This window comes from Oreochromis aureus, linkage group 10, assembly GCF_013358895.1.
Source record: "Oreochromis aureus strain Israel breed Guangdong linkage group 10, ZZ_aureus, whole genome shotgun sequence".
NCBI classification, from domain to species: domain Eukaryota; kingdom Metazoa; phylum Chordata; class Actinopteri; order Cichliformes; family Cichlidae; genus Oreochromis; species Oreochromis aureus.
In genome coordinates this window covers 23,507,610-23,530,935 of record NC_052951.1, presented here as the reverse complement: position 1 = coordinate 23,530,935, position 23,326 = coordinate 23,507,610, and the positions used below count along the sequence as shown (strand labels likewise).

The window sequence follows — 23,326 nt, the reverse complement described above, 5'->3', positions numbered from 1 at the left end:
TTCAGTTACAGTTAGATGAAAAATATGTACAATTAAGTAACGTTACAGAAAATTTTTCATTAAGTAATTATGAGTTTGTCAAACGTGTCCTATTGAAAATATTGCATATTAAACAAATACAAACATGTAATAAAATAATGCTTTATTCTTCAAGATTAACCAAATTATATAGAAAAATTGCTGGCAGCCTGTTCTGCTAACGAACAAGGACATTCAAGCTGCTGCTCCAACAATATTGGTTACATTAAATTTACCTTCAGTCATACACACTGTTAAAACAACATCATCTGGATTAAAATTTTGTAATTAATTCAATTACTTCACCTTTATTACCATGTTATTACTGACTCCAATGCAAAGAACAGCAAAACGTAGCAGTGAGACACAAGAAGTAAAACAATATATTCGTGACTCATCGGTGTTGGAAAAAATCATAGTCGACTTTCAAAAATCTTCACGTGTTTTGATTGTCCTTTTCTAGTAATGAAGGGACATTTCATTCTGTCAGGGACAAAAGACAAAGAAAACACAGTTTTGTTTTTGCAGGAAGGACGTGAAGTGTCACCATCTTTGTGTTTACTGCCAAATTAGTTATTGTCATTTTGGTGCTTTTAAAACACTTAAATTAAGAGTCAATTTTTGTAGTTGCACAGTGACTACGTTATCACGTTATCACAAGTCTGAGACCTACGTCTGAGGTCTTTGGAAACAAACAAGATTTTATGACAAGTTTCACATTCAATAAATATTACATATGTTCTTCCAACTGATCTCACCTTTCTCTTTTATGAATCTGTTCAATAGTTTGAGGCAAAGGCCGTCCGAAACTCTCTGGTAGGAACACAGTAGCGAAGGCAGACACAACAGCAAGACTCCCCAGTGTAATATAAGGCAGATATTTAAAGTACTGACCTGCACAAAGACAAGGAGCAATTAGGATTGATGAAAGGCCTTGGTCTTGTGTTTATGCAATGTAATGTAGTGTGGGAATTTGGAGTCTATACAGACCACTAGATATACTTGATAAAATGCTTATTTATGAAGATTTGAGAAACATTCCTTCACTCACTCAGCTTTAACAAAAATGGTGCAATACAGCTTCCCACTCTGGATGCAGTAGTACACATTCCTGTTGCAGTATTCCTGAGTACTGTTGGGAACAGCTCTGCTGTATATACAAACATCAGGGCAGTACCGGTGGTAATACCAAATTTGCCCACCATCTCTAGAGTAATAGACAGATATGATAGACCTGAAGGGAAAAAAAAAAAAGATTTGCATAAGGCTGTATACTAATTTGCTTCAGTACCTACTTCTAGTGTCGGTAATTGAGATAAGATATGCCTGAAAAACCTCAGCCATATAAATAAATAAGTAAATAAATAAATAAATAAAACCTCTGACACTCCCATGGACACAATATGGTGCATTTTTTCTGCTTACCATGAGGCACAAGTTGAATGAAATACAGTGATACTCCTCCAAGGAGCAAGATGCTTATGACAGCAAGTCGTCGTGGAAGGTATTGCAAAGCCAGCCAGCTGGTAATGTACGCTGGAACCTCCACGGCTGCTGAGATGAAACAGCTGATAAACGGATCGGCATGGAGTCGAGATGTATTTAGAGATAAGCCAAAGTAGCCAGTACTTAGAGTGAACCTGGAAACATATGTCAAATAAAACATGGTAGCAATCTGAAAAGGAATCTGCTTGGAATAAGCAGTAGTGCATTTATATTATCTATTCATGCAATTGAAAGATGAGGTTTTTGTTATTAATCATATTACTACTGCACTTCTCATTACCAAAATAAATAATTGCATCTCTGTAATGTGTTACGTTACAATGCATTACACTCTAACTCTTCCCAGTGACTTACCAGTAAGGAGCTTTTCTGGGAGACTATTGGGATTGCATTGAAAAGGACCTTCAAAGGCTTGTCACCAGTGAACACTGCTAGTTGTGTTCACTGAGTGCCAAACCAGCAGGAATTATGTGTCTGCAAGACCAGTGCAGCCAGCTCTCTGGTGATTGTGGGCCTGCAGTGGGTGATGGTGCTTCAAGTGCTTGTAAAAATATAATGTGAAAAAATATGGCTTAGAGCAAAACACTGCTCTTCTAAACTAAACTGGCTTTTTTCCTGTTCTCTCATCATTCATGGGAATTCAGATAAACATAGGATATTCTATTCATCCCCAAAATATAAGTGCTTTGAATTACTACTCACCACACAAGGCAAAGAATGATCAATGTGTTTCTGATGTTTGCAGTCCTTAGCAGGCTGAAGATACTGTGATGTTCATTAGCCTGAGTCTTATCTGCCTAAAAGATACAAAATCCCAGTCTCAGCAGCTGTACTCTGGACTCTGAGCATACGGTAATATCTGTTCCTCCAGGGTTCGATCCTTTTTTGGTAACAGTTATATTTCTGATCATTTGGGTATTGTCATGTGTAGTTTGAGAGACATTTATGTGTCTTCCACAGATTCTCTTTACGTGCCTGAATGATTTAATTCAAAGCCAACTTACTGGTGAATCGTAATCATCAAAGATGGCCTGTGGAGCCTCTACTTTGTTCTTCTTGGCAGCATATTTCACTATGTTCTCTGCCTCCTCCACTCTTCCCTGTGAAAGCAGCCACCGAGGAGACTCTGGAATAAACCTGCATCAGTATTCAACACAAAGAAACCAAAAGATTTAGCCTGGATCAGGTGGAACAGAAGTTATAGTATTGCCTATTACTCTCTTTGACTCTTGGCCAGAGGTTATATACTCTATAATGAATTCATGGGAAGATAAACTTAACAGGAATGCAGCTATATTTTTTTCAAGAACAACCTACCACCAGAGAGGAAGGTAGAGAAGGCCAGGGAGAGATATACCTAACAGGAGAGATGTCCAGTCCCTTAAAAAGTAGGCAAAGAGAGGAAGCATCATAAAGCCAAAGGCAAAGGCAAGACAAACACCCATGGATGAGAAAAGGACGCGCACATTACCAGTGAAGATTTCAGTGCCTGCACACAAAGAGAATATCAACAGAACTTTTGAGGTAATGGAGGTTAATGGATGCATTGCTGCAGTAACCAAAGAACAAAAAATATGCCTTTACCGAGCACAAAAGCAGAAACATAGTTAGAGATTTGTCCCAAACCGCTGATGAACAGGAGGATGCAGAACACTGTCCAAGATGATGAGAAGATTTGAACAAAAGTGAAAAGAGTCTGAAGTGCCATGGTCAGAAAGAGAACTGGCTTTCTTCCAAATCTACAGCGAAAAGTCAAAAGATGAAATAAGAAAAAACAAATAAGACATACTGCTTATCATAAAATATTTATTATAAAGTATATTTGTGTGTTTAGTGGTAATAGCAATATAATACTCAGCAATAAAGAAGTTACATAATGTAATGACGACTTTTATTACATGCTAAACAAAGCAATTGTAGAAATAAAAACACTTTATAATACGATAAAAACTACTGTAAGAGTGTAATTCACCTTTAATTAAATGGAATTTAAACACATTTTATTTGAAATTATAAGAATTAAAATATTAAAAAATATATATTTTTAAAGAATTACATTGACTTACAGTCAGGAAAAAAAGAATTAAGACATAAATAACAAATAAATATTGCTTGTTTTTCCACAAAATTACATTGTATTTTGTAAAATTACATTACTTAGAATTACTTATTACTGTTTTGTGTAAGAATTGTACTTGTATTTATTCTAGTGTACCTAACCTAAGTATTTGTAGGTAAATATAAGTACATTATAATTTCAAATAAAATAAATTGAAATTCAGTCTAATTACAGGAGGCCATATTATAAAGTATTAATATGCAATGATTGCCAGAAAGAATTTAAAAGATCAATATACAGTTTGTGCTGCTTAAAAGGGGAAAAAAGTATTTTTACCTATCTGACAACTGTCCTGAAAAAAAGGATCCAACTAAAACTCCCATGAAGTAAACTGTGGAAGTAAACGGCTGCTTCCACTCTTCGCTGCATACCAGGTCAAACTGAAATGTCCGTGCATAAAAAATTGAAAATACAAAGACTTCAGGTGCTGTTTATGCTTGGACAACTTATTTTTTCATGGTTCAAATATCTTCTGTATTACACACTTACCTCAGAGACTATAGTGGATTTATAGATGTCTTTGCTGTAGCTCCACCCATCAACACACCCCTCTTGCTCCAGGTTAGTGAGATTAACATCCTGGCCTGGAATATATCCCTGAGCTGAAAGATTTCTGACCACATCCAGCCTGTATCTCCGACATCTGCTCAGCTCCAGCTTCCCATTCACCATCTTGCAGTTAAATAAATACATTAATTTATTTACTTTTCTGTGAAATTGTCTTTGTGTTGAATACCATATTATAAAAGAAATACTACCCTCTATAAAGATAAAGAAAAACAAATCTAAAATAACTGCAACAACAACAACAACAACAACAAAACAAACAAACATGCAGAAACAAACCAACCAAGAAATACTGAAATATTAGGTTATTGACAAAAGAGGAAATCAAACTAAACTAAACAAGAAACAAAATACTTTCAAAATAAAACAGGAAGTAACCTAGCGGGGAACGTAACAAAGACGGGCACAGATCAGATCAAAGTAAAACACAAGCGATCACAATACAATTCAAAAACCAATAGAAACCAGATCACAAAGTTTCAACAACTAAAGATTAGACACAGAGGCATTACTATTGTAAAGATAATCTTAAAAGCTGTAAAAACTCTAAACAACACAATTCAAAACTAGAGCTAAAATAAAGAATGGTTAAAAATAAACAAGAATGCAAAGTACAAAAACATAAAACCCAAAACCATGACCGTATTTTGATGGCGTAGTGCTCATAATAACCCTTCACACACATATAAATATATACCCTATCATAAAATATGGCCATTCTACTTTATTGAGCTTAAAGCTAAAGTTGGCTTTGCAGAATGCAAAGAAAATACTAGAGATGGCACGATAACCACTTTTTTATGTCCGATACCGATACCGATATCATAAATTTGGATATCTGCCGATACCGACATGAATCCGATATAGTGTGTTTTTTAATCAATAAAACTGTTTTTAATATCTTGCTGCATTTTGTATAAGTTCATACTCAAGTTTAAATAAACAACAACACTAAAGCTATTCTGTTATACCTGTATGTAAAAAAAAATACATTGCGCCCAAAATATTTCATAGTTCAGCAACACTGATCAATCTAATAAACTTAAACCTGCATCATCCTCCCTATTCTGGTATTTTAAAGAGTACTTAGCAGAAATATTAAGCAACCTAATAGGGTTGCAAACTCCCAGCAAAAAAAAATAGGGAACCACCCCCCACCCTCCACCTCATGATGCTTAATCGACGTAATCAACTTTTATTTGATGCAGTGTGAAAAAAAATGCACAGAATTAAATTATTTTTCAAGAATAATTAAATAGATTCAACATCTTTCTTCAACAGAATTGCAGACTGCACAGATGGTACCTTCCCAAAGGAAAAAGTACTAGCTTACTAGGGTATATTAGACTTAATAGTTACTATATACAGTAATGGACTTCTATACATTTTACATCAGATTAAAACTTTGGGTGTAAGATTCAGATAATTATTTATTAAAAGCTAGACATTTTAAATGAGAATAAGAAAGAAAAGTATGTCTCTGTGCCCCCTTTTCCCTGTTAATGCCCTACCTGCCCCCCTGGCTAAACTTTGCTAGATCCGCCCCTGCACAGGTACCAGCGGTCAGCTACGTAGAAAAGGATCCTGGTTTAGAAAGTAATATTAAATAAATTCTAACAACAGCTTATCAAGCTTAAACGTGCTGCTGTTGTTCAGCTGCTGGTTTCCTCTTTCTGGTGCAAAGTGGGCCAAAAACAAACAAGAGAGATGGGACTCGCGACAGAAAAGCCGATCAGCTGATCATTGATCAGTTTCATGAAGTAGCGGCAGGAGAGGGAGAGAGAGAGAGAGGCAGTCGCTCCATATATCGGTTGTTAAGCTTAACGTGGGATTGCTTTACAAACATTCAGAGATGAACTTACACACTTGCTTTACTTCTCTCTGGGATAACTTCCTCGGAGATGAAATGCTGGTTTGGTAGCGAGGCTACAAATACACACAGCGACTCTATCACGTGAGCACACTGCTCCGACGTGCTACGGTTATGAGCCGAGTTACGCCGTGTCGCAAGTTTTGTGAGGTGCTTTTTTGATATTTAATGGATCGGATTACATTTTTTTTTATTTCTCTCCGATATCCGATCCAGTAATTTAGGTCAGTATCGGACCAATACCGATATGTAATATCTGATGTTCCATCTCTAGAAAATACATCTACAAAGCTGCAAATATGATCATTAAAAAATTAAATTTCAGACGGACACATTTAAACATTTGCACATCCTCCAACATTAACATATAACTCAAACATACATGTTGTCTTTAGAAAAAAAGTAGGTAATTACAGGTAATTGTGAATTCGCTTTAACTGTCCTGCCCACTAAATTGGTCTGAATGTGAATATAAATAATATATAATTGTGTGTTACTGTATATGCCTTTTAAAGTGTTGGTATTGGGCTGGTATTGGATTTGACTAACTTTGTTTCTAAAGATGGAAGCTATTTCAAATGTAGCTTTCATTTATGCTGTGCTGGCTGACTGACTGAGTGACATTCACAGACTTTTAGTGGGAACGATCATTCCTTCCAACCATGCAGCGTTTCCTTTGCCACTGACTGTCACACAAATCCAAAGCAGATTTCGGCCCACCTTAAATGATTCATATTTTCAAATATAAATTTTGTTACCATGACTCATCTGTCAAAACGACTTAGTTGCAGAACGCCTTGTCTAGAAGTCATCTTGCACATGCCAGACTTTTATAATGATGTTCTAGTTTGTGTATCATAGCTGCAGAGTGAAAATACTATTTCTCTTTCAGCTAAATTTTGCTTTATGTGAAGGTTTTCTTTGTCTTGTGGTTATGTACTTCACAACTCAAATTTCATACTGACATTTCAGACTAAATACATTAAATACCTTTGAAGAAAAATATTAGATTTAGAGGATTTGATTGCAACACTGACACAACTTATCTGTATTGGTGTTGTCAAGATTACATGCAGCTCTTCTTGTTTCTTTTAATGAATAAACTTCTTTACCTCCATTGGAATGATAGCTTGGTGCCAGTTTTCTGTCAAGTTAATATCAGGAACCAGGCAGTGGTGACTGGGAATGTCAGTAAGGAAGATGAGGGAAAAAGCACCAAATCCATTTGGCAGCACGCTGGCACAAAGTAGGAAGAAAACACTTTGCTGGAAATGTCCCCAATGACCAAGAAATGCTGTGACTTCATCATAATCCTGCATACTCTCAGATTTCTGTCTTTTAAATCACTTAAATAAAAAGTAAAAAAAGTAAAAAAATACTCTTCAAAGCAAAAGTTGCATAAATAAATAAGTAATACTCTGAAAGTGAAGACTCCAGAAACTCTGCAGAGCTTTTACGTTGTGTGCATTCTTAAAGGTATCAACTCCAAATTTGACTTTTGATAGTCATCACTGGGTTATAGATTACAAAGGCAATAACAAAATGCTCAGATGGTGAAAGATGATCTTTGACCGTCACTTGCATAATAGGTTTCCAAGAAATATGGGAAAACTTCCAACTTGTGCAAGACAGCATTTATTATTAACCCTCTATTGAGGATTTATGGGTGTGTGAAGAATATCATATCTAGCTGACGTAGTAAAAAAATGCACAAACAAGCTTAATGCGATCATGTAGTTTAATGTGGGTTAAATGAGGTATTTGTAACTTTAAGTATCAAATGAACATTTGCAAATTGATGTAAAAAACACTGTAAATTGTTTTATTAAAAATATCAAAATGAAACAAAAAATGAAAATTATTGGTCTATCTTTGTTATGAGACTTTTTATATATAATACAGCTTTCAGTAATTTAACAGACAACGAAGCCAAACAAAACTTAAATATAAAGGACTGTAAACAATAACAACATCTGTCTAGACCAGGACACACAAATAATCATAGTGGACTGTCCAGTGGTACCACGGGTACAGGGGTCATACTTCTAGTAAGACATGGGCACTCCATCCTGTTTTAAAGAGGAAAGACAAAGACGAGTTTTATTTTCCGCGATAACCTTCATTATCAGCACAATACTACGATGCACATGTCTTTTTGCTATTTTAAAACTGAAGACAAACCAAAAGAAGGGAGAGGTCTGTGATTATAATCAGGAACTTGTTCTTATAAGATGTAACCTGCCTTAACACTTATTTTTTGTAGTTGGGTAAGGGCTTTCATTCAATCTGCAAAAAAACATTTGGCCACTTGGTGGCAGCCAAGTTCACTTGGAAATAAACAGCAATCTCACCTCTTAAGTCAAAGATTTTTCTATTTACATACCCAACATTTAGTTATAGAGAACATAATGATACATTTAGAGTCAGACTGAAACTGGAATAAAAGAAGAGCTGCAGATTCTGGTAATAACTGTTTGCAGTTTTGAGTCTGTAGCGTACCGCTACAAATATTGTTATTAAAAGTAAACTAACAAAGTATGTACTTTGTAGTTAAGTATGTAGTTGTCCCCAACGGAGATTAAAAAACATAAGAAAAAAAAATAAGAAAAAATCATCAGAGGGAGGGATTTGTAGACCCAAGACTGTGGGAAATGGCCTCATCAATCCTATGAAATCGTACCCAGGATGTCAATATTACAATCTGGCTTTGTATGTTTATTGAAATAGTTACTGTATTTTTCCAAAAGGGTCATTCTAAACCTGACCAAATTTCAAAGGTGTTTCCACAATTCCTTGGAAACTAGTATTTTTCCATCAGTAAGCAAATACATGCAGATAATAGGTGCGCTAAAATCTAATCAGATGATCTACGCCATGAACATGCTTCTACTCAGTTACTTTCAATGACTGTCTAAATGACAAATACTTGCCTGACAACATACTTTTCTGCATACTGTGTACCATGTTTAAAGAACTTGCTGTATAAGAATGTAAAATTACAATTGCTTTTAACTGGGAACTTATTTTTAAGTTATTTTAACTTGTTTTTAGTAAAATGAACTATGAATGAAAGTAGCTTACCTTTCTCGTCTGTGCATTTGTTCAATAGTTTCAGGAAGAGGTTTCTTAAAACTCTCCGGAAGGAAAAGAGCCGCAAAGGCAGCCACAACAGCCAGAGTCCCCAATATAATATGAGGTAGATACTTATAATACATACCTGAAGACACAGAGGGGGAAGTTAGGATGAGAGAAAACTCCTTTATGAGTGTGCATAAAATATACAAATTTAATCAAATGATGTAAAATGCTCAGGCAGAAAACAGCAAATGATTAAAAATGAATATTAATCAGTGCACTCACCCAGACTTAACAATAAAGGGGCAATGCAACTTCCAATTCTGGAAACAGTATTGCTTATCCCCGTTGCTGTGTTTCTGAGCACTGTTGGGTAAAGCTCTGCGGTGTAGGCGAACATCAGGGAGGAACCAGTCGTGATTGAATACTTACCCAGCATTTCCAGTACAAGAGACAGATTTGATAGATCTAAAGAATAATACATTTGTTTAGTTTGTGGATATAAGTAAACAGTAAGAGACAAAACTCTAATCAAGTATGTGAAACTTGTTTTATATAAGATGATAATCCTGCATATACCTGTCATGTAGTCACTTCCTGCCTAGTAACATGAAAAAAATCACAAAAACAAATTCTATTCCTCTATTATGATCATTTACATGTTCATACTTTTGTTGGTTCACATGCTATAATGTTAAATAACGCATCACATTTCACACAATGCACACTGATGCTTTGGGGGTTTTTTTCGTCCTTTTTCAACCTCTGTTCCTTTAAGGGCCCCACCTCCAGAAAAGCCTGACTCATGTGAGTGTCAGCTGATCAAAGGCAGCTTTGGCATAGTCTCCTGAAAGCTATCTTCCCTTAACATACACCTGTAGTTTTCTGATACATAATGAACCAGAAGAGACTGTGGATTCCAGCAGAAAGTCTGAAAGAAATGCATTCATGCATTCTCTGGGCCTATAGATACTATACAAGTCAGCCCCCAGTCAGTACTAGTGCTAATGTAAACAACAACAGCCATGGACAATGCTAGAACTAAAGATACAGGAAGCTACCTTTTTCCACGGGTACATTACATGAAAAAAAAAAAAGTAATCCTAAACTTTTGTAATGCTTTGAGACATTTTAGAGTTAGCAGAAGTGGGTCTAATGCGAAAATATTATCAGACTCTAAGGCAGCTGTTTGCATCTGGATTGAGTCAATTTCTTGTTCTTTGTAGAAAATGTTGCCAAACAGCTGCTCTGCAGACACAATGTCGCTGCATCAAATAGAGCAGCAGATAACTGATGATAGATGAGTTATCTTGGGCAAAGAAAGGGGCAACGTTTTATATGTATGAAAGAATATCTGTCTTTGCCAGAGGCTTTATTGGAAGAACTTTTATGTGCAACATAGCTACAGTGTTTTCCAAAAATAATTTTTTGGGACTTTTGGTCCTCTTTTTCTCTAGATGTTGCCTGGAAGATGGGAAACAGGTGCAGTGATTTATTAGAATATGTGCAAACTGTAGAATTATAGGGATTATTTTACATAACCATCATCTTATCATTGCATTAATTATCATTTCATCAAAGTGTTTATTGAAGCTGCTGGCATTATGTTATAATTTATATTATAGGGGTTATTATAATCAAATATTAACATTTTTATTACAGGTGCAGTTATAACTACTTTAAAATGATTGAGTTAAATATATATATATCATAACTCATATGCTGAGTATATTGATATAGTAAAATAGTAGCTGAGCAAAGGCCTGAATGTATTCAGCTTCTTGTGGTATTTGAGTTTGCTTAGTTACAGGTGACGGAAGGATGTCCAGTCCATGGTGACCTCAAAGGCCTTAGGTCATCACTATATTCGGAAGAGTATGCCACAAGGAGGAACCTCTATGTTGCATTTAATTCTTAAAATACATGAATGTTCTGTACATGCAAATTATGTGCTTGTAAACGCAAGAAGGGGCGTTACAATACCCTGATGTTATAAAAGCAATCTAGAGTGTATTTTGGGTAGAGATGTACAACTGTTTTGCAGTTTGCACCTCTCCACGCTGCGTGCATTCATTAAAATCAATTGTTTGAATGACCTCTTCTGGACCATCATTGTTTTACTCTCGTCCTCAATTTCGAACCCGTAACAAAACCCATATGGAAATATAGGTTTCTTTGTATAGTACAAAGAAGCTTAAAGTCAATATTTGGTTCCAGATATTCAAAAGCACATCTTTGTCTGTTGCCTGCCTTTTGTTCAGTTCTCTGTCAAGACAATCCCAGACAAACGGTCTGGGATTGTCTTAATAATGTCTCAATAATGTTGAGGCCCAGGCTGTTAGGAGGCCAATCCATGACTGAATGTTCGCCGTTGCGTGTTTTTCTATATAGGTATGTTTTTACTATATTGGCGTGCTAAAAGTTGAAGCTGTTGTCATTCAGATAATAGGTACTTTTAAACCAAAAGTTTTACAAATTATTTTTGTTCCAGTTCTTGAGGATTTTGGTATATCTCAGCCTTTTTTATTCATTTTATTTATTTACCTTCCTTAGGAATGTTTTTTTGACAGCTATACATTGCACACCATGCCAGCTTATGCTGCATTTTCAGCTAACATCACTCTTTGCACCTTGTTGTTGTAAAAATATAATTTCATCCTTGTCAAACTGTTATCTTTGACATTTTTATAGATTCCACTGAAGAAATGAGAACAAATTATGTGTTTAATGGCAGGCTTCTAGTAACAAATGCCTAAAGCAATACATTAGAACTGGATCTTTGTTGTGAGTTATAGGTAGACACGACAGTGGTTCATGCCTTGAGCTAGCTGCCTTGTTATGCTTGAATGATTCATAAATCAGTGCTTAACAGTGGCTTAACAACATTTTTTCCCTAAAATGGACACGTACAAGGACTGGACTGAAATTTAGAAGACCAAGACAAAATACAAATAAACAACAAGAAAGTCTGGCTCCTTGGAATGACATTATAGAAAAAAAATCACAGTAGTGTGTATCACACATCAAAGGAAAAGGAAGAACCCCAAAATTATAGTATGGACACTTTAAGCAATAAGTAACTTATATATGACTGATCGATTGTTCTAATGTGAATTCTTGCAGCTTGCTTTTAAGAAATTTTACCGTCTGGAACAAGTTGAATCAGGTAGAGTGGCACCGCTCCAAAGACCAACGTAAGGATCACAGACAGCCGTCGTGGAAGGTATAGCAGAGCCAACCAGCTGGAAATATATGCTGGAATCTCTACAACTGCTGAGATGAAGCAACTGATGTAGGGGTTTTCATGGAGTTGTGCTGTATTGAAAGACAGGCTATAGTAGCCAACAATCATAGTGAACCTGGGAAAATCAAAGGGAAATGAAAACGTTTTTTTCATCTAAGTGAACTTTCCCAAGATTTTTCTGCATGCATTCATTTTTTTCAAATGCAAATCGTGATTGTTTTTTCTATCGCAGATCTTATATCATGGCAAACACAAATACATGAAAAAACAAAAGAAAAATGAATTTTCTTTTAGTAAAAAATCATTTTTAGTTAAGAGACAGGTCATTTTTAGCTGTTTATCTGCTAAATCTGCTTTTGATTTCCATGAGGAATCCGGCAAATTCATTGTTTGGTAATTTTCTTGTTGTTTCATTATTTTCTCTATCTGAGGATGTCTCATTAAGCCGCTATGTGCCACACTGTCTTCACTGCTGTATTAGTGACACTAGTGAAATGTCACAAAAACGTTTATGGAAAACGGAAACTGTTTACTCACAACACAAAGCAGAGGATGAGTGTTGTGGCTCTGATGCTGCTCTGCCTCAGCAGGTCAAAGACATTGTAATGCTCCTTTGAGTGTGTCTGCATCTTTTCTGTCTGGAAGACTCATAAAATTAGTTTGACTGTGTGAGCAGGGCTTTTTCAAAAAATATTAAAACACAAAAATGTTTAAGATTTCTCTTTTTTCATGCATTTTTATACTAATAATATCAGTCAAATGTCAAATATAAAAAAATATTTGTAATTTTTATTTATGTATTTATTTGTAAAACTTGAACTTGTTTCAAATGATAACAACTGTGTTCTGCATCTTGGATTAATCCAGTAATGTGTAAGTGAAAGTTTACTTACACCACAATCTTCAAAGATGATCCTCGGAGCTTGAACTTTGTTCCACTTAGCAGCAGTTCTTATAATGGCCTCGGCTTCCTCAACTCTGCCTTGAGAAAGCAACCACCGGGGAGACTCTGGCATAAGCCTGGCTTAATATTTAACACAAACAAAAGGATGCAGACTTGATCAGAGGGATTTTGGAGACAAAGCAAAAAAGACAGTGAAATAAAGTCAATAAACTTGTTATTGGGAACAGTTTCTTCTTTTTCTTTCAGCTGCTCCCTTTAGGGGTTGTGACAGAGGATCATCTTCCTCCACTGTACTCTGTCTTTAGATAACAATATCATCTGTGTATGTCACAGTCTATGGAAACTCCCCCCTGACTTCATCTGCTAATGTCCACCACAGTTTCAAGCAAGTCATTACATTTGATTCAGTTCCTACAGGGAATGCTATATACAGATATATGTAGACAGATAGATATGCTAGAATGAGTGCCACCTACCACCAAAAGGGGATGTAGGCCACACAAGGCAAAGATAAAGCCAATGACAGTGATTTCCAGTCCCTTAAAAAATATGCTAAGAGTGGAAGTATCATGTATCCAATAGCAAAGCCTAGACATGTGCCCAAAGATGAGTAAAGGACACGCACTTTGCCAGTTAAGACCTCAGAACCTGCAAAAAAAGAGGGGGTAATGATGAATAAAAATATATGTGTTCCGAAAAACAAAACAAAAAAAGGAAACAAACTAAAGATTGCACAAAAAACTCTGTTTGTATGTTATCAACACAATGCAGAGTGCCACACCACAATAAATAAGCTTTCATGTATTTTTTTTTAACATCTGAATTTGTTTATGGCAGTGAGGTGTGGTTTGTGGCTCAGCTGCAAAGGGACACGTGGGACAGAGTGCTTCTAAAAGCAGTGTCCACTGACAGTGTTCATGCATCTGCAGCAAATTTGCCAATCACTGCCTGTTTTTTAATGTAAAAGTATGCTGAGACCCCTGGAGAGAGTGAAAGTGCCAGAGGCAGCAGGGCCTTGCCAGTAAAGACTTGTCAAAAGGTGTTTTTAGAGTGATTTTTGTGAGAATTAAATGCACTTTGCCATTGGGTATATAAGGCACACAGACTAAACGCACACAGTGTGCATTAAGAAACTGAATAAAAGCATAGAGGCTGCACAAGCTGCTCAGAAGTATGTGAGTGATGTGACATCTGACAGGTAGCTGTGAGAGTTACAGCAGAATGATCTGGAATAAAGCAGCTGTCTTCTGAATGACTCCTTCACTCCATTTGAGCTGTCACCTGACTTCAGTTTCTACTAATTTTGCACTTATATCCAAACATCTGCTGCTCTTTTTGCTGTACAAAGCAAACGTGTAAAACCTGCACTTAGACATTCCTCTGGTGTTTTCTATTCTTGGCTCCCTAGTTTATGCTCCTTGTGTTAGATTGCATCAAAATGCATCTTTCAAACTCCATCATTTATCAATTGGCATGATGTTTGTAGATCAGCAGTAGAACCTGACGCTCCCATTGGCCCTTTTAGGATTGTGGTGTCATTACAATTTACCCCACTGTCACGGCGGCGGCAGCAGTCGTGTGGTGTGTGAGAGTAAGGACCCAAGATGCAGGTACAGGCTGAGATGCAAGTGAGCTTTATTTACAGGAGTGGCAAAAAACAGGAAATGCAGAATGGGGAGCTACCAAAACTAGCCTGAAACCATAACTACATGGGATGATGAGCAGGGAGCCGCAGAGATACACCAAGTAACACAGATGGTCCGACAGTGAGCAAAGACAACCCCACACTATAAATACACACACAAAGGGAACAAGGGATGGCAAACAGGAGGGAGGCACAGCTGATCCGAATTAACATAACAAGACAAGAGACTCGCACCTTCAAAGTAAAACAGGAAACACAGAACACAGAGAAGCCACATAACAAAACCTAAAACTAGAACTCAAGAAATGCTAAAGGGCTAAGGAGCTAGAGTGAGCAAGAAACCAAAAACTAAAAGCACAAAACTCAAAAACACTGGGGCACTGACACAGGACCATGACACCCTCTTATAAATCTGGCCCTTAGTTTTGCATCATAGCTAAATAAATGTTCTATCCTACCCAGCACAAGAGCAGCCACAAAGTTGGACATCTGTCCCAAACCGTTGATGAAGAGGATGATGAGGAACATAATCCATGAACCAGAAAAGACTTGAGCAAAGGTGAAAACTGTCTGTAGTGCCAAAGCTGCAAAAAGAACAGGTTTTCTGCCATATCTAGACAGAGAAGATAAATACATTAGTAAACATATACATGAATAAAAAGTGTTGTATTTTCTATACAATTGTGTGAATTGCATCTAAAAATCTGGACTTTTAAAAATGTATAATCCAGGGTGGTGCTGTACACAGACAAAATAACAAAATAAGTGCATTGTCCCAGAAATGATGGACCTAACGGTATTCAAAATATTGCGGGGTAGAAGGAGCACAAATTGAAAATAAATAAGTAAATATCTAAAAATAATAACTGTGTTCTACCACTGTACTCTATTTCTTATTACTGGTAAAAATACTATACTATACTGGTAAAAATACAACTCCATCATAAATGAAAATCGCAGAAAAGTTTGTCTGGATGTAGCATTTTCAGCGAGAGAAACATCTTAAAAGTATTACAAAGCTTAATAAAAGCTGTCAACAACAGCATAATACATGTCTTTTACATTATTGACTATTATAAGCGTATACTGTAACATGATCTTTTTTAAATGATTTTAATTTTTTATTTCTTTTTACAATAAAGACAATCTTAATATCGAAACACTGAAGCCTTTCAGTTGTATAATGACCTTTAAAGAATGGTGTGGTGTTTGGTCTCTTTCACATGAATCTCATGTCAGTACCTGTCTGACAGCTGGCCTGAAAAGAATGATCCAAGGAGCACTCCCACGAAGAAAACAGTGGATGTGAGCGGCTGCTTCCATTGGTTACTGCACACCAAGTCAAACTGGAAAATTAGATATTAACAGTTGAAAGATTGAATATGTGCAAAATAAATAACCACGTTAAAGTTAGTGTGATATGTGCTGACTGTTGCTCGCTGTATTCAAATGTCTTTTCACTCCAAGTAGAAAGAAAAAGGGTGTGGAGAAACTAAATCCCCATAGAGCACCTTGAACTTTAAGCACTGACAAAATAATGTTGAAGACATAATGAATTTGCTTTGACTCAAAGATCAACAAGATTACAACAAGATAATGAGAAATAAGCCATGTTGATAACTTCACATTAACAACACTCAGTACAGAAAGATTTTTCCACAGGAATTTATATCACGTTCCTATACTGACTGACTGCAGCTACTGTATGTTCACAGGTGTGTTCTGTCCTAACTGTTGAACAAATGGATGGGCTGAAATCCCCTGCCTTGGATAAGGTAGGAGGAAAGGAGTCACATAGACTAAGGAGTTAATGATATATCTGCAACATCAATAAAAAACAGCCAATGCTGCTAAAAAATAGTACATGAAAAATACGTCGATGTAGAAGAAGGATTTGACCATACCTCAGAAACTATAGTGGATTCATAGATGTCTTTGCTATAGCTCCACCCATCTACACAGCCCTCCTCCTCCAGGTCCGTAAGGTTGACATCCATGCCAGGAATATATCCCTGAGCAGAGAGATTTCTGACCACATCCAACCTGTATCTGCTGCATCTGCTCAGCTCCCGTTTCCCATCCACCTCCTCATAGTCACAAGGATACAAACAGTTTTATCATTATTAGTATTAAGATGTTTAAGACAAACTCGGTAGGATGTCATAGTGTTTACAAAATTATGTAACACTGAGGCAACAATAGGCCCATACGGTGGCCCTGAGAGGCCAAACGGACTGCAACTTAAGAAAACACCAGCAATACCAAAAACACTGCGAAAGCACACAAAATACAACGGAAATAGGAAAAACAAAAACAGAAATAGGAAAAAAGAAAACAGAAATAGGAATAAAGAAAACAAGAAGAGGAAAAAACAGATTTCCAAAAGCACAAGGGAAGTGTTTCTGGGGAGACAATAACCTGACGGACCAGCTGCAGGAACCAAAATAGGCTAAGAAGTGGAGGATCTATGGTTTTGTGAGGAAAGAAAAGATGAGAGGTAAGTGTGTTAGTCTAACTACTAGCCTAAAAATCAGTCATCACTATTATATGAATCATGATAAAACACACCTATTATGTTTTGGGTTCCTGCAACTGGTCCGTCGGGTTATTGTCTCCCCAGAAACACTTCCCTTGTGCTTTTTCCTATTTCTGTTTTCTTTTTTCCTATTTCCATTGTGTTTTGTGTGCTTTTGCAGCGTTTTTCTTATTGCTGGTGTTTTCTTAAGTTGCAATCCGTTTGGCCTCTCAGGGCCACCGTAGGCCCAACCAAAACCCAACTACCCGGATCTCTGAGCTTGAGATCTGTGGGCTCAGTAGTCTATTTTAAAAAACAACTTAAAACGCATCTTTTTGGAATTGCGTCTGGCTAATTTTTTGTCTGTTTTATTTTTTAATGCCCTGGTATTTATTTGTGAAGCACTTTATGATTGTTGTCTTGAACAGTACTATATGACTACAATTTTACTTACTTACTTTACTACAACACATTTTAGTTGGTTGCATAGCAGTCTTGTGATAGGTTATGACATAAACTCCAGCCCAAAGAGCAGACAGTTCCTGACACTTCTTCTTGGTAATAACAGAACTTAAAACCAGCATACTGAAATACATTACTAACTTTTCTGGCCATTTATATAGAGAGTGTCCTTTACATACAGATGTGTAGACAATTCAGTTTATCTAAGTATATCAGTTTGTGTAGACAAACTGGCAATCACATCTACACCTGTACAAACCAGATACCAATGACTACTATCCCAATTTATGACTTTCTTAAATATTTTATTGCATTTCATGAAGATTTAATGGTTTTCAGTTAAATGTATTGTTTACACAGCTTTTTTTAAACTTTCAACCACTTAAACTTTTACTTAAACTTCTCTCTGGATTGTACAGCGATGTAAAACTCATTTAGTTCCATAAAGTAGTTTTCTATTTCTCCCAAGCATGTTTTTTCACTGAAAAACTGCATCAGTAGTTTAAATGTTTCCTTTTTGTGCTGTTTCACAGAGTTGGGGCTCTCGCAGTCACTTACTCTGATTGGGATGACACTTTTACGCCAGTCTTCAGTGAGGTTGATGCCAGATACCAGGCAGTGATGACTCGGTGTATCAGTCAGAAAAACAAGAGTGAAAGCACCAAATCCATTTGGCATGATGGTGGCAACGAGCGAGAAGAAGACAATTTGCTGGAAACGTCCCCACTGCCCCAGAAAGCCAATGGTTTCAGCATAATCTTTCATAGTCAAATAATTATAACCCTTTTTCGAGGTAAGCTGCTGACTCTTGTGTCTTCCTGAAACTGCATTGTGCCTAGTCACGCCACACCTTGTATGTAGGCTGTGCTTACATGTACTCCACCCAAACACACACGGTTCCCGGCTCCTATTACCTCTTTTGTACTGTTCAAAATAACCTTCTAAACTTTTATTTATATATTTTTTAACTGTTACTTTCACAAGCTGCTGTGTTTCCACGAGTGACTAATGTTACCATAATGACACATTTGTGTAAAACGATTTTGAGATTCACACATTAGCTTAATATGTATTGCATGCCATTTTTTCACAGCCTCCTTCTTTACAGATTATTTCTAATAGATGTGATAACTGTATCAATAAGCTCTAAGCTGTAAAAATATTAAATAAATATTTCAGTCTTTCATATATCAGTCCTCCTTTTTCTTATGTATTTGTTAAACAGACTCTTGGACTGTGCTAAATATATGACACTATGAGAGTACCAGACTTCAAATCAGTGTTACATGTTAACCTACATGTAAGATAACACAAAACAGGTTTGATGAGTTTAAAAGTTAATGAGTGTGAAAGTTGTGTGCACATCATTATAAAAAATACCCACCTGACAACTGAGTATCTAGTTTTTGGCTCCTGTTTCTTTTCTTTTGTTCATGTCATTAATAACAAAACATATGTAGATAAATAAGCCAAGCTACATAAATTGCAAGCCAAATGCAAATGTGATCAGACTATTCAGTTTTGTAATATCACAAAAAATTCCAAAGAATTTCAAACATTTGCAAACCTTTTGAGTTATAAACTTTGGCATGAAAAAGGTCTTAACAATTGTGTTTGAAGCTTTAACTAACATTTATTTTTTCAGTTAACTTTTCACTGTATATGTGAACATACACATTTAATAACATACTTGTATAGAATATAACTGAGATTTGGACAATGAGTATACATAAATAACTATATCATTGTGGCTGGTGTATGGTTTTGCCTTAGCTGCAGTAGGAGGAGTGGGTCAGTGCAGGGCAGAAAGCAGCGCCTGGTGAAGTTATTGCCACACAGGGTGTAGATTGCCTAACAAACCGGTCTTTATTCTATAGGATAATAAGGAGAACTGTGTGCGCGTTTAACACCTATAGGACAAACACACACAAACACACGTCTTAAAATTGTGACTGAGCCACTGACTTAAATATAATTCAGGCAGGCATCCCTGAGAAATCCTAAATATGTCCAAATCTTTTCTTTTACTAATCTAAAATTCACTGAGGTGTAAAATATAAATGTTCTCTCTGCTATTTGTAAATCATAATATTGTAGCTCCATTACAGTTAATATAAACTAATGTTGCATTATTATTCCACAGCAGGTTGGAAAGAATGAAAAAGCTGTCATGCCAATGAGACTGAGAAAAGACCAAAAATAAAAGAAAACAAAAACAGAATTTTCTCTAACCTAGTGAAGTCAATTTGAAAACTGCCCCCTCTAGCTTTTCACAGTGTGCATTACACTGTATATTCATATTTAAGTGACACAAATACCCTGCAATACTCAATAGTAACGACATAATGCCCTAGCTTAAACAAAGAAAAAAATGGAAGTAATAATCATTAACATTATTAAACATATTTAACATTATGAAATGGCTTAATAATGTCAGTTATAACTTTACAATATGCTCTTCTTTGTTTAGCTGGATCAGTCAGTCATTGCAGCAGTTGTTGAAGGAGACAAAAGTGTGAGAAACAAGAGTCTGGTGAAGCACTGGTTTCATGTCACAGTCATGTAGGTGCAGCTAAAATATCAATAATAACACAGAACCTGTCCTGCCAGGTTTCTTCTTAGTTACTCAGCATAGGGGCTAAGGCCCTTTATAATTGTGCAGACTCTGGAAACATGCTAATTATAGTACAGTCATTTTAAAAATGCTCAACAACTGAGCATTTCCATTTAAACATTGAATGAGGAAGTAGTGATTCGTTCATTTCTTTCTTCTTTCTGCTATGCATGACCTGAAGGATTTGTGTGATTAGTACTAAAAGATCATGCTGTTTGATCCTTGGGTCTTATATGTACTGGTATGTTTTAAGTGCATTCCTGGGTGTGTTACTCCTTAAGCTAATTCTAACAGTTAAAATTAATTGCATGATCCTCACATTTGAAAAAATTTAAAGAATTAAGTGTAAACTCTCAGGCAGGTTGTGTGAAGACATGTCTGAAAGAAAACTACTCATGTTACATTTTCCTGAGAAAATACCCTATGTTGTTTCAGTTGCACAGGTTTTACTTGTTTGCTACTTTCCCTTTAATTTGTCTCCTTGTCCACATTCTCTCAGTGGTCTCTTTTATTGTTACACTTATATTTGTTTTTCTTTAACCTCACTGGTATCCTGTTGTGGTATTCCATACCAGCAGAGATGGGCAGTAACGCGTTACTGTAATCTGATTACTTTTTTCAAGTAACGAGTAATGTAAGGGATTACTATTGCAAAAACGGTAATTAGATTACCGTTACTTTCCCGTAGGAACGCTGCGTTACTGCGTTACTAAAACCGTGATTTTTTGCGAGAATGTCTCATGACAGTGACGTAAGCGAGTGCGACGTTCGTGACAACAGCTGTCTGCAGATCAACTACGGGATAATATATCAAGTACGGGAGAGAGTATGAGCGTGCAGCGTTTAAAGCGTGGAAGTACTGACCTTACTTTGAGTTTGATTCCATAAAAAGTGACAAAAACATTAGTGTCCACTGTTCACTGCGTGGGAAGAAAACTTCTTTTTAAACCCCCAAACTTCCAAGCAAGCACCGAGTGCGCTACGACTGTAATGTGAAATTCACAGAGAAACTCGCGGATTCTTCTATTGACCGCTGCGGCACACCTGCACCAGGGTAAACCTCCGCCTAACCCCTAACCCACTCCTGCTTTATAGGTGAAAATAGAGCAACAGGACCGCTGAGTCTTTGATTTTATTTATTTTCTGCTGTGTTTTACTTGCATCTATTTGAAAGAGTGAGTGTAAACACAAGAAAATATTTTATTTTATGTGCTGGAATGTGCAGAAAATAGGTTTAAATGTTAAACAAATTTCTTCCAGTCAGAGAATGTTGCATATAATTTAATTTTTGCTTGATGCATAAAGTTAAAAGATTAAAACAAGTTTTAAAAAGAGACTTTTCCATTTGATTACATTTCGTATGATGAATTATGCAGAAAAAGTAGAATTGGGCTGAAAGATCTATCGCTTTATCACCTATTCAGGTTGTAAATCGTGTTTTTAAAAAGTAACTAAGTAACTAAGTAATTAATTACTTTTGAAAATAAGTAATCAGTAAAGTAACGGGATTACTTTTTTGGGGAAGTAATCAGTAATTAGTTACTGATTACTTTTTTCAAGTAACTTGACCAACACTGCATACCAGTCACTAAGACAAAAACAAATCCTACTCAGGTACCACTGGTTTGCTGTCTTGTACCTCCTCTTCTGCTTTCTACTACTGCATTCCCTCTTGTTTGCTCTCTCTATTGCCAACTGGAAGGCAATTACAGGGATTGGGGAACCAGTCATTATGATGATTATATTCGTTGCAAAATGTAACATTTTTCGGTTACGCAGACCTGACAGTTTGCCAGTTAGAATACCAAACACGACTGGATGACCTCATCACGAATTCAATTCAATTTAATTTCAATTCAATTCAGTGTAATTTATACAGTGCCAAATCACAACAACAGTTGCCTCAAGGCTCTATATTGTAAGGTAGACCCTACAATAATAACACTGGAATGACTTTGTGGTGCAGGCAATGGATAGGAAAATATATCTGCAACTACTATCATCTTACTATCATCTATTACTCTCAGTTTCAGCCAGTCCTTCATTGTTTATGTGAACATTTTTTTCTGTTCTTATTTTTGCTTCTAGGCTGCATTTTAAAAAGAAATGATAGTCCAGTTACATCACTGGAGAGAATTATGGAAAACCCTGAGAGACGAGATAAACTGAAGCAGAACTGCAAGAACCCAGAGATTGATGAAAGCTGTACAAAACAAAGAGGACTGAGCAATTTTGAGTGTTCTGACTTAGAATGTAATGAGGAAAACGATAGAAACTAAATAATAAGCAACATGTCAGTCTCTGAATAATGTGGATAAGTTTGTTGCAAAGTGGCCCATAAACAAAAACACAAATTTAAGCAACCAGAGCATTCACCTTATGTTTGACACATGTAAAACAAGTTAGCTTGTGTTTAATCAAGCTGAAATAGAAAGGACTCTGAATGCTAAGTGTGGTAATCAGTATGTTATATGCAGTGAGGTATGAGCAATGCAATGCCAACATTAGATCTTATGAAAATGATTGAGTATAAATGGCTGAAATCATTGACAGTTGTGGGATTGCATTAATAAATTGTTTTTTTCTTTGATAAAGAGTTCTAAAGGACATCGATTTTTTCAGCTGCTTATCCAATGAAGTGTTGCAGGAGGTGGAACCTATATCTGACTTTGGGAAAGAGGCAGCATACATGTATCCGTCACAGCAGAGTAACATATAGACAGAGACACACAGTCTGTGGGTTGGACTCGGCCTGGGTTCGAGTCCAACCCATGGCCCTATGCCGCA

General features: G+C 36.3%; 2 protein-coding genes across 3 annotated transcripts; both read right to left on the bottom strand.

The window, feature by feature from the left end:
* Positions 1-127: 127 nt before the first annotated feature.
* On the bottom strand, positions 128-7,547 carry LOC116315661 (solute carrier family 22 member 5-like). 2 transcript variants are annotated; one of them, XM_039618630.1, is made up of 11 exons: positions 7,193-7,547; positions 4,133-4,315; positions 3,920-4,023; positions 3,109-3,263; positions 2,842-3,013; positions 2,529-2,661; positions 2,227-2,321; positions 1,444-1,658; positions 1,070-1,252; positions 777-912; positions 128-501 (listed from the first exon to the last, which is right to left on the bottom strand). In XM_039618630.1, the coding sequence occupies exons 1-11, from the start codon at positions 7,397-7,399 to the stop codon at positions 432-434; spliced, it is 1,653 nt and encodes a 550-aa protein (XP_039474564.1). In that variant the 5' UTR covers positions 7,400-7,547; the 3' UTR covers positions 128-431. The 2 variants fall into 2 exon arrangements, with proteins under 2 accessions (XP_039474564.1, XP_039474565.1); XM_039618631.1 differs by lacking the exon at positions 7,193-7,547 and adding an exon at positions 6,073-6,122.
* A 265-nt stretch (positions 7,548-7,812) lies between these two features.
* On the bottom strand, positions 7,813-18,762 carry LOC116315864 (solute carrier family 22 member 5-like). The gene is made up of 11 exons (XM_031734300.2): positions 18,484-18,762; positions 16,853-17,035; positions 16,191-16,294; positions 15,407-15,561; positions 13,780-13,951; positions 13,293-13,419; positions 12,937-13,037; positions 12,300-12,514; positions 9,441-9,623; positions 9,162-9,297; positions 7,813-8,149 (listed from the first exon to the last, which is right to left on the bottom strand). Exons 1-11 carry the CDS (start codon positions 18,688-18,690, stop codon positions 8,080-8,082), a joined length of 1,653 nt encoding a protein of 550 aa, XP_031590160.2. The 5' UTR covers positions 18,691-18,762; the 3' UTR covers positions 7,813-8,079.
* Positions 18,763-23,326: the final 4,564 nt, after the last annotated feature.